Source organism: Myripristis murdjan, chromosome 21 (genome assembly GCF_902150065.1).
Source record: "Myripristis murdjan chromosome 21, fMyrMur1.1, whole genome shotgun sequence".
Lineage (NCBI taxonomy): Eukaryota > Metazoa > Chordata > Actinopteri > Holocentriformes > Holocentridae > Myripristis > Myripristis murdjan.
The window spans coordinates 9,948,272-9,962,695 of record NC_044000.1 but is presented as its reverse complement, the minus strand read 5'-3'; the positions used below and the strand labels follow the sequence as shown (position 1 = coordinate 9,962,695).

The following is a 14,424-nucleotide window of genomic DNA, read 5'->3' as shown; positions in this document are numbered from 1 at the left end:
CAATCTTTTCACCGCAAATAAATCCTAAAGACTGGCCTGATAGTATTTTCAACAAGCCAGAGACACTATCAAGATACAGCCTAGAAAATGTGAAGCTGCGGGATTTAGCTGCATAGTGAACATCTTAGGAACTGATGTTTTCCCAACCAAAAAAACCTGCTTCCTGCAGTCATAACCTTGAATGGTTTTGATGTATATAGCAGCGCATAACTCATGTCAGAAAAAAGTCTTTACCTTCTCACCACTGGGCCCAGCAGGTCCAAGAGGGCCGAGAGGGCCTGGGGCACCCTGTTGAAAAGAGAGAAATCTTATTCATCACTGCTGCCACTAACTGTGCAATCAGTTCAGTTGACATGTGTTTCCTGGATGGAACAGGCTGTGACAAGTTCAATTCTTCTGCGGTACCATGTCAATTTTGCTTTGCTTTTTTCTCAGACTTAGAAGTATAAACTTTTCCTGGTTTCATTTACATTAATGACTCAGTTGAGTTTCATTTCCTAATAGATGCAATATTTGTCTGCAGTGATTGTGGTGTTCAGCTTACCCTTGCACCATCATTTCCAGGTGTACCCTCTGATCCTTTCTCACCGATTGCACCCTGCACAGACAGAAAAGAGATATAAGCCATCCTTTATTTACTATAAGGGTGAACTCTCTAAGTGGTAATGTGGTGTAACTCCCCATTATTAATTGGAAATGTGGGGACAACTGGTTCAAACACAAATTCTGAACAGTGTGCTCTTTTTTCAACTCAGAACCAACGGAGAGAATATAAAAGAGGATGGTGTGGTCAAACTTACTCTGTCACCCTTTGGCCCAGGTGGGCCAGAGATGCCTCTTTCTCCTGGCATTCCCTGAAGACCTGGAGGACCCAGATCACCAATCGCACCGGGGGGACCAGGGCTGCCCTATTGTGTGCGTAAATATATTTTATTGATACAAAGCATGCATATTTGGCTTTAGTTCACCTAGTAAACCCTCAAATACGCAGAAGAACTGTACATCAAATATGTTGACCATCTGAATGCCCTATTCCCACCCCTACCACCCTACCACCCACCCACCCACAGGACCACAGGTTACAGAACACATTTAGATGGAGGAGGGAAAAATAAAAAGATTTAAAAACGCAAGGGGAGGCTCACTACCACAACAAAATATTTATGGGTCCCACCCTACTCTATCAAGGGGTGCCTGTAGAGAATCATAAAAATCCAGAAAAAGGTCTCCATATCTTGACAAAGGTTTGAAAGGACCCTTTGTTTGTGCATTTAATTTTTTTCTAGCTTCACGAAAACATCCTTGACCCAATGAGAGGACAGATGAGCATGCTGCTTCCACTTTAAAAAGCTCAAACATTTTGCAAGAAGTGTGAAAGCTATGGCCACATGGGCTTTATTTGTTAAGAAAGCATGGGATGCCGCTGATGCTAAACCAAACAGGGCACAGACTGAGTCAGGGGCATGTTTAAAAATTTATGTTCAAGCATACCTTATTTTATTGTGGGTTTGTCACTGAAACAGTATATTTATGCTCATCCCCAAACTGCTTACATTTTCAGTCAGAGATCTGTGTTTTGAATATTTCCTACTCATTCTCAGTGGAGACTGGCATGTTGTTATGACATTGGAATGAATATGCAGTGAGGTGAACTGTTTTCTGTCATTTATGGTTATGGAGGTTGTAAATATCCCCAAAAATATCCAATTTAGTGACAAAAACATATTTTTTGATACTTTTGTATTCCCTGTTAACTATAGTAATCAACAATGATCTCATAAATATGGGTAATATTGCTTTGATCACAGAAAAAAAGTTTGGCTCTTTGATTAGTTTCAAAATTACTGGTGTACAATCTTTGACACACAGGTGATTTCACTGTACCTTTGGCCCGTCTGGACCTGGGGCACCAGGAATTCCCTTGGGTCCCTGAAGACCAGTTGGGCCAAGTTCTCCTCTCTCTCCAGGTATTCCACGCTCTCCCTAGTGAGTTTTTCGTTTTGATTAGTCAGCTTCACCAACCACTATTTCAGTCATAATGCATGCAATGCAACATGGTGGAGGATACATACCCTTGGTCCAATTTGACCCACAGCACCGAGTTCTCCATGAATACCCTGAATGAGAGAGATAACGATGTGTTTAATGATTAAAAAGACAAAAAAAAAAAAAAGGTGAAGCTCCTAAGGTGCTGCCTCACCTGATTTATTACCAAAAACTGTATATGGACAGTAAGCAATATTAAAACTAGTGGAGTTAATATCCTAAACTCTTCCTCTCCTGTTAGTGGGTTTCCTCAGACAAACCCCCTGAACGTTAATGTAAATTCCAGTTGAGTTCCAGACATTTTTAAATCTAGCAAATATGTGCAGCTGAATTACAGGAAAATGTGTATGAAATGAGGCATAAGCCATAAAATAATGGCATCTTGGATCTGAATACCTCACTCGAGTTATGTAGCTTCAATGCCACGTTTCAACCAGTAGAATATATTATGTGATACTGTCATACAATATGGAAACTACTTTAAACTACTTAAGGGGAAACTTAATGGAAAATCCAAGTTCAAGGAATCAAAGGTTTCTGGTCAAATCAAACCTATGCAATGACACCTATGGTACGTTTGTATAGCATCATATCTTGAGTCAGCATTTAGAATTTTAATCATACTCACTTGGTCACCTGGTTTTCCAGGTTCTCCAGGAGGCCCTTGGTTTCCAGGCAAACCCTAAAAACATGAAAACATTGTCAGACATCAAAATCAGAGCAGCTCTGCTGTGCAGAAAGAGATCTAATCAATCCCCCTATACCTGCATGTCATCATACATCTGTGCAAATCACATCTAGAAATCTTTCTGCAACTTTCTCTCATTTAAAAACCAGCTAAAAACAACAACACACCTGGAATCCATTCACGCCTGGTGGTCCCTGCTCCCCTCTGTCTCCTGCAACACCCTGTCAGAGGAGACAGACTTTAAGTTTCATATCTGATATCAATACAAAAAAAACTTTGTAATTAAGGTAATGGATTAGAAACCAGAGACTTACAGGTGGTCCAGGTGGACCAGCAGGACCGACTTCTCCATCTTTCCCAGGAGGACCCTGGAAACAAAAGTGATAATCAACAAACCTGGCCTTTCCACATCTGGAAAAAAACTAGCTTGATTTCCCAGATGTGTGTGATATTTTCAGATTAATTAAAATGAGATGAGATGAAGTTCTAATGGGAAAACTGAATCATTACAGGACAAAGAATCAATGAGTTTTAAGAACAGAAGAAGTAGAATAAATGGAAAAGTAAGGGGCTACTGCAACAAACTATACAAACAGATGTATTGCATATATTGTCTCAGAGATAAGTGTGTATATCGTTTTCACTCATGCTAGTAGCAAAACAAAGTCTGCCTCACAACTGCTCATTGACAGGCACTCACTCTTTGACCGGGCACTCCTGCAGATCCTTGTTCACCTGTCTTTCCTGGGTCACCCTTTAGAATTGAAAACATGCTTTTGATTAGAAACAGAAGAGCAGATATAAAGACTGATGTGATTAGCATTATTAAGGCTGAGTGTGAGTGAGTCCAGATCCTTACACTAAAGCCTTTGGGTCCTGGTAATCCCATGGTTCCTGCAGGCCCTCTGTTTCCAATGGATCCTGCGGGCCCTGGGCGGCCATCTTCACCTGGGGCACCCTATTCAAGGAAGCAACCATACTTTCATCTAGCCTTTACTTCTATGATCATAGCCTTGTAGCAAACTTAGTTGAAGTATTGAATATACATTGTACAGCCCATTTCCCACATGTGATGGAGCAATGGAACCTACCAGTGGCCCTGGCTTGCCCTCTGCCCCTTGGACTCCAGGGGTGCCGGTCAGACCCTTGGGGGTAGAGAACAAGAAGTTGAGCAAAGGAAGAAGTGAAAACGGAAAGTCTTGAAAACAATTAGCAGATACTGTATTATAGTTCAAAAGCAGGAAGCCAAGCTCTTCAGTGTTACCCTTGCACCTGGTAGACCAGGCTCTCCAGTACGACCAGGATCTCCTAAAGAACCTTTTGGCCCTGATGGACCAGATATTCCACGATCTCCTTGAGCACCCTTCAGGGAAAAGATTATACTGAATTAGAAAATTACGCTCCCTCATGAAAGTAAAAGTCAACAAGCTTCCAATATTAACTACAACAGCACTATTATCTCATTTTGCTCTGCTCTCATTTGACCATCTCAGAAAAGTGGTCTATTATCTAGCAGTAATGAATCAGAATAATATTAACTCAAAATATATTTTATAATATATTGTACCTTTGGTCCTGGCAGTCCATCAGCACCAGGAAATCCTCTGTTACCGGGAGCGCCCTGAAAAACATATTCATTAGTTACATTCTATACCACTGTAATGGTCTCCGTCACATTAAACTGCAGCTTGTTCAGTCTTTACACCCTAATTTAACTAGGGAAGTCATCTAAGGGAACCATAAACCCAGTCTTGCATTGATGCTTAAAAGAAAGCGAACCAAGAAAATCCCCCTGAGCAGAAAAGACTGCCTGTCCAGAAAATCAGCAGCGCCAGGCAGAGCAAGTAAAACCACTTTCCACTACCCGTGAATCAATATATTTATATATTTCATAAATGGGAGCATTTCCAATTTCACACCCTCATGTGGAGACTTTGCAGAAAGTGATTTATTGCATCCCTGATCTTTGCAAAATCATTAATTTCCCAGATTGAAGTCATTATTGAGATGACCCTGTCATTAAAGCGCAGCTGCCTGAGTGATGAATGTTACAGAACGAGGCAGAATGCTGACTCACTCTCTCGCCGAGAGGACCGGGAGGGCCCACTGAGCCGGAGTCTCCTCGTGGTCCTCGCTTCCCTTCCTCACCCTGAGGTCCGATCACTCCCTGGGAGCCAGGGGGGCCCTTGAACATGGAAAAACCACAATATGCTGAGTAGCCCATAGGTTAAGTTATACCTGTTCCAGTAGTTCAGCTACAACACAATTCGGCTCGCTAAATTGAATTACTTAACATTGTCCAAATGACAAACTTTGTTTCATTCATTAAGGTAGAAAAACATAAATGCACTGAAGTTATAGTGAAGCATGTGTGCCTTCTGCTGCATAGCAGAATTGAATCTTAATTATGTCCACAAATGTCACAGGAGCTTACAGGTTCTCCTTTGGGTCCAGCGTCCCCTTTGAATCCTGGTACACCAACATCTCCCTTGAACACAAACATGCAACAACGTGAGTCACCTGTTTGTGGCAGTTAAATTCCATTATTAATTTGCATAGAAACCTAAAGCAAGTTCACCAATTGTCCTTTGATACCAGGCTGACCGGTGCTTCCCTGGGGTCCTGGTGGGCCAGGGGGTCCGAGATGGCCACCTTGCCCTTGTGGACCAACATTACCCTGCAAAAGAGACTTGTCATCTTCCAAAACCAATGGTAGCCATACTACTTGAGCCCACACATATTGTGAATATATCCTTTAAATTGAATGATTGTTTACATACCACTGGGCCTTTGGCACCTGGGCCACCATCTGAACCAAAGGGTCCCTTTGAACATAAAGTGTATCCAGTTAGGTCAACAAGCAATGCTCTGTGTAGTATGTTTAACAGTTTAGTGTGATGATAACTGTGCAACTAATGTGGATAGCACCATTAACATGGGACAAAGTGAAGGGGTTAAAAAAAAGTCTATTCTGATGTTTACACGTAAGGAAACTTTCCAGTGACTGAAGTAATAATCTGCGACTTGTTCATATAAATGTTTTCCTTCTCTCTTTCTCCAGCTGATATGACACAATAGTGATTCACATCAGAGCCAGCTCATGAAAACTTTTACATTTGCTGTTCTAAACACCCAGAGGTGGGCTGCTCTTTCCAAGGAAAAGTCCTTGGAAAGAAATAAGAAATGATGACGAAATGATGAGTTTTAGGTTACTGAAAGCAGCAACAGTGATTTATTAAGAATAAATAGAGAAATAAATGGGTAGTCAGATTGAGTGGTGATAGCCACCATGGCTGAACAGACTGAAGAAAAGAGTGCCATCCAAATCTTGCAGATTGTTGTGGCGCCCTCTCTGCAGTGTTGCTGTGTGAATCATTTCCTTAAGATGTGGTGTGTGTGTGACGTGTGGGTAAAGGTCAAAGGAGACTGACCCTGAGGCCAACTGGTCCTGCTCTCCCCAGGTGGCCTGTCTCTCCTCTCTGTCCCTGTGGGCCCTCAGGACCACGGACACCTGTGGGGCCAGGTTGTCCCTGTGGAAGACAATGACCATTTTTCAGCTATGTTTATAAGAAAATGCTTTACTTTTTAGAAGTCACATTAATTATTTATTGTTTCATTATTTAACCATCAGAATGAGAGAAGACCGAGTAAAATCAATTTGCTTTGGTGACACTGATGCAGAGACATGTTATCAGTTTATAGCTAATATGTGGCAAAAATAAATAATGCAACCTGTAGATAATAATGTATTAGGCAATTAAGAATTGATTTGGAGACTGGCAAGTCATCAGTAGGCACACCATACCATGAGAGTGTAACTCATGGAAATGTCTCCTGGGTTAGCTGTGTTACTGTACTTGCCTTCATTCCTGGGGTTCCTGGATAGCCAGGCGGTCCGCTCAGACCCAAGGGACCCTGGAAACCAACAGCAATGAAAAAAGGGTTCAATAATGATAATCACTGATAAATGTGAATCGTGATGACAGAGATCCATGCAGATCCATATGCTGCTCCTCTGTCCTTTGGCCTTTCGATATTTTACTAAATCATTAACGTGCAATATTTTACAAAACAGACAAGGCAAGAAAGATGAAGTGAACATGCCTAGCATCATCATCATCATCATAACCCCCCCATCCCCACCCAAAAAATAAATGACTGTTGTCTTGGTGACTGATGTATAAATCACTATGGTAAAATATGTCCTCACTCACCATTGGACCTGATTTCCCGATGTTCCCAGGTGGACCGCGTGTACCCTAAGAAACAAAAACAATTAATTTTGACTGATTCATACTCACGTCATTAACACACAGGCATCCATTATTTTAAATGCCACGACATCAAATGCTTAATCAAGGTAGGAAGTGTCTCGTATGTGCCACAGTGATTTTATCATTACCGGCACACCGCTGGGTCCAGAGCGTCCCCTCTCCCCTGGCATCCCTGCAGGGCCCTGCAATACACAGCAACTCATGATTACTTCTACCATAAACAAAACAAAGCCAAAATAATCCACTCATGCTTGATTGTTCAATGAAGTATGAAGCTGAGAGCAGTGAATTTATAGCGTTACTGATCTGTATGGGCTACTCTGCCATCAAGCACAATCAGATTTTTTGGGGGGGGGGGTCAGACACAAAATCGTTGCACATGTTTTTTGGAGACAAGTTTTTTTTTTTTTTTTTTTTTTTTTTTTTTGTTGTTGTTGTTGTTGTTGTTGCCCGATGCCATGGGCAGAATTTCTGTATCACTTCCTTCAGCATACAATAACCCTGTGAAGACCCTGTAGAGAGTAGAACTTAAATAAGACTTACACTGGGTCCAGGCGTTCCCATTGGACCAGTGGGACCTGTAGCACCCTAGAAAACACAGGGCAAGATGTTTAATTGGGGGCATATTTGGAGGGAATATAAGTAATTACACCAAGCATGTAACACAAATCAACTATGGGTGGATGGATGGACAGACAAAGAGACAGACAGAAAAAAAAGTATATCTGTGATTTGTTTTCATGTTGTTTTTACCTTGGATCCGACAGCTCCAGTTTCACCTTTTTGGCCAGGGGGTCCACCATGGCCCTGATGTAAAAATGAATAAATAAATCATCCAACAAACACGCAAACAGATGAATAGTTTATCAGGTAGCTGAGGTGCAGTATATGAAGAAATGTGAAAAGAACAGATGTTGGTTTTAATGCTTTTCTATTGTAAACGGGTACCATTTCCATTAGTGTCTTAATGTGGTTATACTCACTCTGTGACCTTTCAGTCCAGGAGGCCCGGGCGTCCCTGGAAACCCTCTTGTTCCCTGAAATATGTGAAACAGCATATTTAATTATACCTCTTTATATCTCAATGCAGTACTGTGGATTACGATGGATGTGATATTCAACTTGACGTATTTAGTAACATCTTTGTTGTTGTGTTGAGGTGAAGAGATGGAGAGGCTTACCGCTGAGCCAGGGAATCCCGTCTCTCCAGAGTTTCCTGATTTGCCTGATTCTCCCTGTGTGAGGACACGATATTTACATGTCATGTCATATTAATTGACCATTGTTTGGGTGCAAAGTTCAAAGAGAAATGTAAAGTAAATGCCACAAACCACACATCTTATTTCTCTTCTCGGCATTTGCGGAACACGGGGCTGTCTCCACTCCCTCATGGTGTAATTGATACCTACTGGCCCTAGGCATTAGGACTTTTGACTTCTTGGCTTGTTCAGAAAATGAAAATCCCAGGTTTAAACTATTCTTACCCTCCTATGTTGTCCCCACTATTCTGTTTTCTCTAATTGGTTTGTATTACTGGGATGTTTTGCAAAAACGAAGGCAAGTGATCACCATACTTTGTTTCACAAACCAAGCACTACCTTTCAAGCTGTAAACTTCCACACTATGGCTAGACCCTGCCCAGCCAGCAGAGTCCTATGCAGAAGCAGCCAAAGCAAGTCCCGCATGAATACTGCTTTCTAAGCCCATACCTACTGACAAAATCCAAAAGAGCGAACATGTCTTTCAATTATAGTTCTGTACCATTAAGATCTAACAGAACCAGGGTCTTGCTATCGTTCATTCTGGCTCACTAGAAAATTAATGTCATTAGTAACCCCTGTGTTTACCTGCTATTTCATGCCAATATTGCTGCTGCAGAAAGATTCTATTATGAGGACAACTTCAGCAGTTGAGTCAGTGTTAATGAGAAGGAGCAGCTACCAGAGAGCCAGCATTTGAATCTATGATGAGATGAGACCAAGACATTTAGAGTGTGTGTGAACCTTTATGTTCAAATGAGCTTTTCTCTACAAAGCCACCCCGCCTGCTGTCACTATGTCTGTAAAATCCATGTCCCTTTGCTTGTTAAGCAGCTCTACGATTCTCTGCTTCACACTGTAGTCTTCGCCAGAGAAAGAAAGCCAGAGTTGACTTACATCTTCACCTGGTTTTCCTGGAGGTCCATCAGGTCCCCTTTGGCCAGATGTACCCTGCAATACAAGGTTAGGTTGTCAGCATACTTAAAACCTGCGCATAAACAAGCATGCAGAAACTATGGCTACTGTGTGTGCAGATGTTAGAAAGCAGCAGAAAATGAAAACAAGCAAATTCTGATTCATCATGGTTTGATCCATATTTTAACACATGAGCATCGCCCTATCTGTATGGGTTTGTTTGACATACAAAGAAATGTACAGAAGTATAGTGTCATACCATATGTCCAGGGTCACCAACATCTCCAGGTGGTCCTTGTGGTCCAGGCTGACCCTGAGAAGAGTAAGGAGAACCAAATGAAAAGGTTTATATGGAGCAAGACAAAGTTAAAAGTGCCATTACAGGATTTAGTGTCCAATATTGTGGTTGCTTGCTAATGGGTGTCCATCTAAGCTTCCAGAAAGATGTCAGCGACTTACAGGCTGTCCATTTGGCCCAGGAGGTCCCCGTGCACCAGCTTCTCCCTAGAACGAACATGAAATCAGGAACAGAGCTGAGCTGAGCCACGGAAAAATTCAGTCAAAATTATTGCAGGCAACATGAGATGACAGTGATATCAATACACAGAGAGGTTGACCACATCATTTACTGGTGAAAATATCTACTTATGTAAAATCAGAAAATAACAATAAATAAAAAGAAAAAGTTGTAAAAGGCCAGGAGGACTTTGAAACAAGATTCCATTTTTCCACGAGGTTGACTGACAAAGCACTGCAAATATTTTCATATTTGGCCAATTCAGGATTGTCCTGCTTCCAATGCTTATGCTGTGTCCAGCAGAATACTGAAGTCAAACATACTTTAGCAAAAATAAAACCTATTACTAAAAAAAAACAAAAAAAAAACATGCAGCATTACAAAACAGCTACCCAGTTATAGTGACAAGAATAGCTGTGATTACTTGTGCCCTTGCTTGCGATTTTTTCACTTTCACTCATTAATTGCTCTGAACAGTCTTGTGAGATAATTTGTATTACTGTGGAAAGTGAACTTGCTGATTAAAATGAAAGTGAACTGATCCTCATCCAAAGTCATTGCTTGGCTATAGACTTGGAAAAGGCAGTGCTATCCAAGGTGTGATGACCTTGATCATTTGAGTTCCGCTTGCTCATCAAGGGGCTGAATTTCTGTCTTGTGTTTCAGATGAATAACCATCTTTGTGCCTGCTTTGCCTGCTTGGATCGGGATCCACCTTCAGTTCACAACAGTTAACATGTCACTGCCATTCCTCTTACCCTTGATCCGGACATCATGGCCATTTGACCTGCTGATTTCTCATCGAACCCGCCTGCCATATGGGCTGCCAGACCCTGCTGTTGAAACACAGAACATAAAAATCAGGCTAAAAACAGCAGAGAGGGGAGAGATAAGAAAACAACTAAAAAGGCAACCAAATACAGTTGAGGCCTGATTATGGTTTTTAATTGAATGCTGAGTGTGGAATTTGCATATGATTGACCTTCACTGTCCAAAGAAAGGTAGAAAATCAGGCTAAAATCAGGCTAAGATATTGCTGGGTGCTCCGCCTGCAGTACAGTACATTGCATGACGGGTGTTGTGATACAGTGTAGCGTGAGAGGTCATATTGGATATTGGCTCATGATTCTAAGGTGTGTGAGCAATTATTCTATATGGAAAGATGCATTTTCAGGTCACTGCTCTCGCATGTGAATATACGATTTGTGCTAGTGCATGAATCCAGGTGCAACTCACTCCCGGTGCTCCTGGCACTCCTGAGTGTGTTGGATGTCCTGGAGGCCCGGGCTCACCGGGCTGACCTGGAACGCCGGGCTCTCCGTCGTAACCAGCAGGGCCTCGTAATCCCTAGACAGTAGAAAGAAATGCTCATTCACTCTATCACAAAGCAGTTAAAGTTTGATCTAGCTGGGATGCTTTGTTCTGGCTGAGGCCTACAGTAGAGTGTGTCACTCCTGTTTAATACAACCGGTGCAGCTTACTTTTAGTTTGCTTATAAATTGGGAGTCACTGTATAAAATCTGTATGAGGTGGAAAAAAGGAAGTGCAACTGAGCTAATAAATCATCTCTCTAAAATGCTGCCTTCAACTGGATTATAACTCCACCAAGAGGGGCACATTCATCCATCAAGCTGTTTAGTTTTTGCTTGCTGAGCACATTATACATCAACTTGCCGAGTCACATTTTGACCGGGCGTTAGTCTCTTGCCTTTGAACTGAAAAGAGAGAAAGAAAAATCAAAAGAAATAAAACAAATATGCCTAGTCTAGCAAATTTATTTTATTTCTTACTAAGCAGAAAATCAGAAAAGAAAAAAGGGAGAAAGAAAACAGAAATAGGGTTTCCCGCATGTGCTCACTTGTGACAGTGTTCATTTGTGGTTAATACTGTATAATATTCATAATAACTAATAATAATTAGTACAGATATCAAATATTAAAGTTTCTCACTATGTTGAAATTGCTGATTGTCTTGTAGTTGGGTTACTTAAACTTTACAATCTACAACTTGTTAGTCAGTGATGATTAATACTGCAGTTTATCACCTTATATTTATCTAAAGGTCAACTAAAAATAATCCCCAAATCAATAATGACACCAGGGCCAATGGCAAGATTGTTATGCTAATCGAAACTTTTTCTACTTGTCAGTTTTTGGAGATAATTGTACAATGTTATGGCTCATTCAGTCTTATTTCTTTGGTCTGTTCTCTGAAAAGAAAAAAAAAAAAGATATCTTGTGAAGACTCATGTATGTAACGTACAGGCCTTCCTTTCTGTCCACGATCTCCTCTATGTCCCGGTGAGCCCGGAGGACCCTGTATAATAAAAAAAAAGGAAACAAATTAAACCTCATTGTGATGATTATTGCGCCTGCACCACAGCACAGTAGTCTGTCCCGGTGGTGTTCAGTGGTGGCCGGTGGACTGCCCAGCTGCTCAGCAGTCCTTTTTAGGTAAAGTTATGCAGGAGGTAGCTGTGCTCTTATGCCATCTAGTGTCAATTCATGTAGTTGAACATTCACACAACAAATGGGAGGCAAGTTAGGTTTGAGAACAAGTCCTGAAATATCTATAAAAATAAAAATAAAAATCAAGTTTATGGTGGGCAAAAGCATCCAAGAAAACCAAGAAATCCTTATTAGAGACAACTGCAGGTTAACTGAATAAACAAGGAGCTTACCATTGGTCCAGGACGGCCTCTTATCCCAGTCACCTGCACAGCAGAGACCACAGCAAATTAGCAAGCATTAAATCAAGCATTTCAATTTGATCTTTTCTATTTATTTATTTATTTATTTTGACCACCACAGAATTGCTCAAGAAGTTTAGACTTAGCAAACACTTACAATTGGGACATCTCCAGGCTCTCCCTTCTGACCCTACATAAATAGAGAGAAATGACACATTTAGGTGAGAAGATACTACATTTGATCACGACAGTAATGGTCAATATATGAAGTAGGGGCATTAAAGGTAACTCATCAGAGGCCTACCTTGTAGATCCTGCCAATCTCTGCATTAGGAAAAAAGCAGGAAAGACCATGTTAATTTCATTGCCTTTGCAAAAACTGCTCTGTGTTGTTTGAAAGAGGGCAACAGGGTGTCCAGTGCAGAGGACATGAAGACTTAAAGGGGAGGTGCACACTGCATGCACCAGCACTGCATTATTGTTAGTGATCGGAGACCATAATTACAAAGGTGAGTTCACACCCCAAGAGATTCATTTGGTCTCATTACTCAGGTTAGTCAGTGTAAACACAATTTCAGTACACTAAATTAGCTCATTCATACTAGTTATAATTAACATGAATCATCACCAAAACTGTAGATGTCCAACAGGCAGAGAGTTTAATTGTGTTCAATTGTACATTATTGTCTGACAGACATTTGATTATTTGGATGTGAAACCAGCAGCATTTGTAGTGCTCCTCACAAACTACTACTACTACTAACACTGCTACTACTACTACTACTATGCCCTTCCTTCATTTTAATTGGAGTTTTTTTCTTAATCTCACTTTAGGTTATATGGTTGGGAGGTGTCTTTTTTACTATTTGTGAAGTATTAGTATCGTTAAAACATGTGGAACTTGTGATGCCCTGTGATGGTGACTGTAAGAGCTATAATCCAGTGTTTCCCATACATAGGTACAGCTGTTGCCTCCTATCACAATTCCAAAAAAAAAAAAAAAAAAAAAAAAAAATAGCAAAAGAATTTAAGACCATGCAAACACATTTTCACATTTCCACACCAAATATAACCTAGGTTGCTCACCATGTCTGCCCTGCCCACTGTTGGTAGATGAATCAGACTGACAAACAGGGCAGCACTCTCCCTCGGGGATGGTCAGCTTCTCACAGTTACTCAGCTCGTCACACTGGATTTCATCGCACAGGACTTGACCGTTGTCACACACACAGATCCGGCATGGCTCTGGCTTCCAGATGTCCCTGTTGGTGTACACTTGGTCGTCCACCGTGCAGGTCAAGTCATCTCCTGGAACACACAGAGGCCGAGGTCACTTTTTTAGTCGGTCCACTTTGCTAGAGGTTAAATTAAAACCAAAAAGCCTCTTGGACGAAGCCGGGGGATCGTGTTTTCATCATCTTCATTCATCTAATGAAGGATTGTTGGCCAGACAGGCTCTTTACCGTGCCCTTTTTCAGATATTTATCATTTTGATGAGACTGCAGACAAGACAGGACACAGTTTAGCCTCCATTAAAGTGGTCCAACTTAGCTAGTGCCAGACATGAATTACAGAGTGCCATAAGCCAACATTCTGGTGGGCTCCTCAGAACGCATCACAGCTTTTCATTTGCATTTTTTAACCCTTTTTTTCTAACCAAAGATTTTACTAGGGATGACTCCAAGAGGACATATTCTCATGATCTCATGGCACATTTAAGCCCTTAAAACAGGCAAAATTCAATTAAATGATTTATTTTTGTTCACAGCAAGTGCCTGAGGGAGCAGCCGCTGGGACGTTGTAATAAATCATATTCTCACAGGTTTTTGTGGAGTTTTTAACAGCTCCTCCTGAAAATGGGCCACACAGAGTGACAGAGAATCCATCAAAGTGAAGTCATTCTGGTCACAGAAACACAAAACAGAAAATATGCGTACGCTGCCATAAATCAACATCTATGCCATGCATTTTACAGTCGAAGGTGAAGCACAAGTTTCCAATATGTCCTGCATAAACTGTCAGGGAAAAAAGGGTTC

At 41.2% G+C, this 14,424-nt stretch overlaps 1 protein-coding gene across 2 annotated transcripts in view; it reads right to left on the bottom strand.

Moving 5' to 3' along the window:
• Nucleotides 1-14,424, bottom strand: part of col5a2a (collagen, type V, alpha 2a) — a 44,251-nt gene that overhangs the window by 9,613 nt on the left and 20,214 nt on the right. Inside the window, exons 2-36 of one of the 2 annotated variants that reach the window (XM_030080993.1) lie at nucleotides 13,475-13,696; nucleotides 12,693-12,712; nucleotides 12,546-12,578; nucleotides 12,380-12,412; nucleotides 11,962-12,015; nucleotides 10,936-11,046; nucleotides 10,458-10,535; nucleotides 9,642-9,686; nucleotides 9,442-9,495; nucleotides 9,165-9,218; nucleotides 8,190-8,243; nucleotides 7,992-8,045; nucleotides 7,762-7,815; nucleotides 7,552-7,596; nucleotides 7,137-7,190; nucleotides 6,949-6,993; nucleotides 6,596-6,649; nucleotides 6,166-6,264; nucleotides 5,515-5,559; nucleotides 5,313-5,411; nucleotides 5,169-5,222; nucleotides 4,812-4,919; nucleotides 4,302-4,355; nucleotides 3,999-4,097; nucleotides 3,826-3,879; nucleotides 3,594-3,692; nucleotides 3,435-3,488; nucleotides 3,049-3,102; nucleotides 2,902-2,955; nucleotides 2,675-2,728; nucleotides 2,073-2,117; nucleotides 1,885-1,983; nucleotides 801-908; nucleotides 545-598; nucleotides 235-288 (exon numbers count right to left, since the gene is read on the bottom strand). In XM_030080993.1, coding sequence (XP_029936853.1) covers nucleotides 235-288; nucleotides 545-598; nucleotides 801-908; nucleotides 1,885-1,983; nucleotides 2,073-2,117; nucleotides 2,675-2,728; nucleotides 2,902-2,955; nucleotides 3,049-3,102; nucleotides 3,435-3,488; nucleotides 3,594-3,692; nucleotides 3,826-3,879; nucleotides 3,999-4,097; nucleotides 4,302-4,355; nucleotides 4,812-4,919; nucleotides 5,169-5,222; nucleotides 5,313-5,411; nucleotides 5,515-5,559; nucleotides 6,166-6,264; nucleotides 6,596-6,649; nucleotides 6,949-6,993; nucleotides 7,137-7,190; nucleotides 7,552-7,596; nucleotides 7,762-7,815; nucleotides 7,992-8,045; nucleotides 8,190-8,243; nucleotides 9,165-9,218; nucleotides 9,442-9,495; nucleotides 9,642-9,686; nucleotides 10,458-10,535; nucleotides 10,936-11,046; nucleotides 11,962-12,015; nucleotides 12,380-12,412; nucleotides 12,546-12,578; nucleotides 12,693-12,712; nucleotides 13,475-13,696 — 2,351 coding nt within the window. The remainder of the gene's footprint in view (nucleotides 1-234; nucleotides 289-544; nucleotides 599-800; nucleotides 909-1,884; nucleotides 1,984-2,072; nucleotides 2,118-2,674; nucleotides 2,729-2,901; nucleotides 2,956-3,048; nucleotides 3,103-3,434; nucleotides 3,489-3,593; nucleotides 3,693-3,825; nucleotides 3,880-3,998; nucleotides 4,098-4,301; nucleotides 4,356-4,811; nucleotides 4,920-5,168; nucleotides 5,223-5,312; nucleotides 5,412-5,514; nucleotides 5,560-6,165; nucleotides 6,265-6,595; nucleotides 6,650-6,948; nucleotides 6,994-7,136; nucleotides 7,191-7,551; nucleotides 7,597-7,761; nucleotides 7,816-7,991; nucleotides 8,046-8,189; nucleotides 8,244-9,164; nucleotides 9,219-9,441; nucleotides 9,496-9,641; nucleotides 9,687-10,457; nucleotides 10,536-10,935; nucleotides 11,047-11,961; nucleotides 12,016-12,379; nucleotides 12,413-12,545; nucleotides 12,579-12,692; nucleotides 12,713-13,474; nucleotides 13,697-14,424) is intronic. The other variant, XM_030080994.1, reaches the window with a different exon arrangement.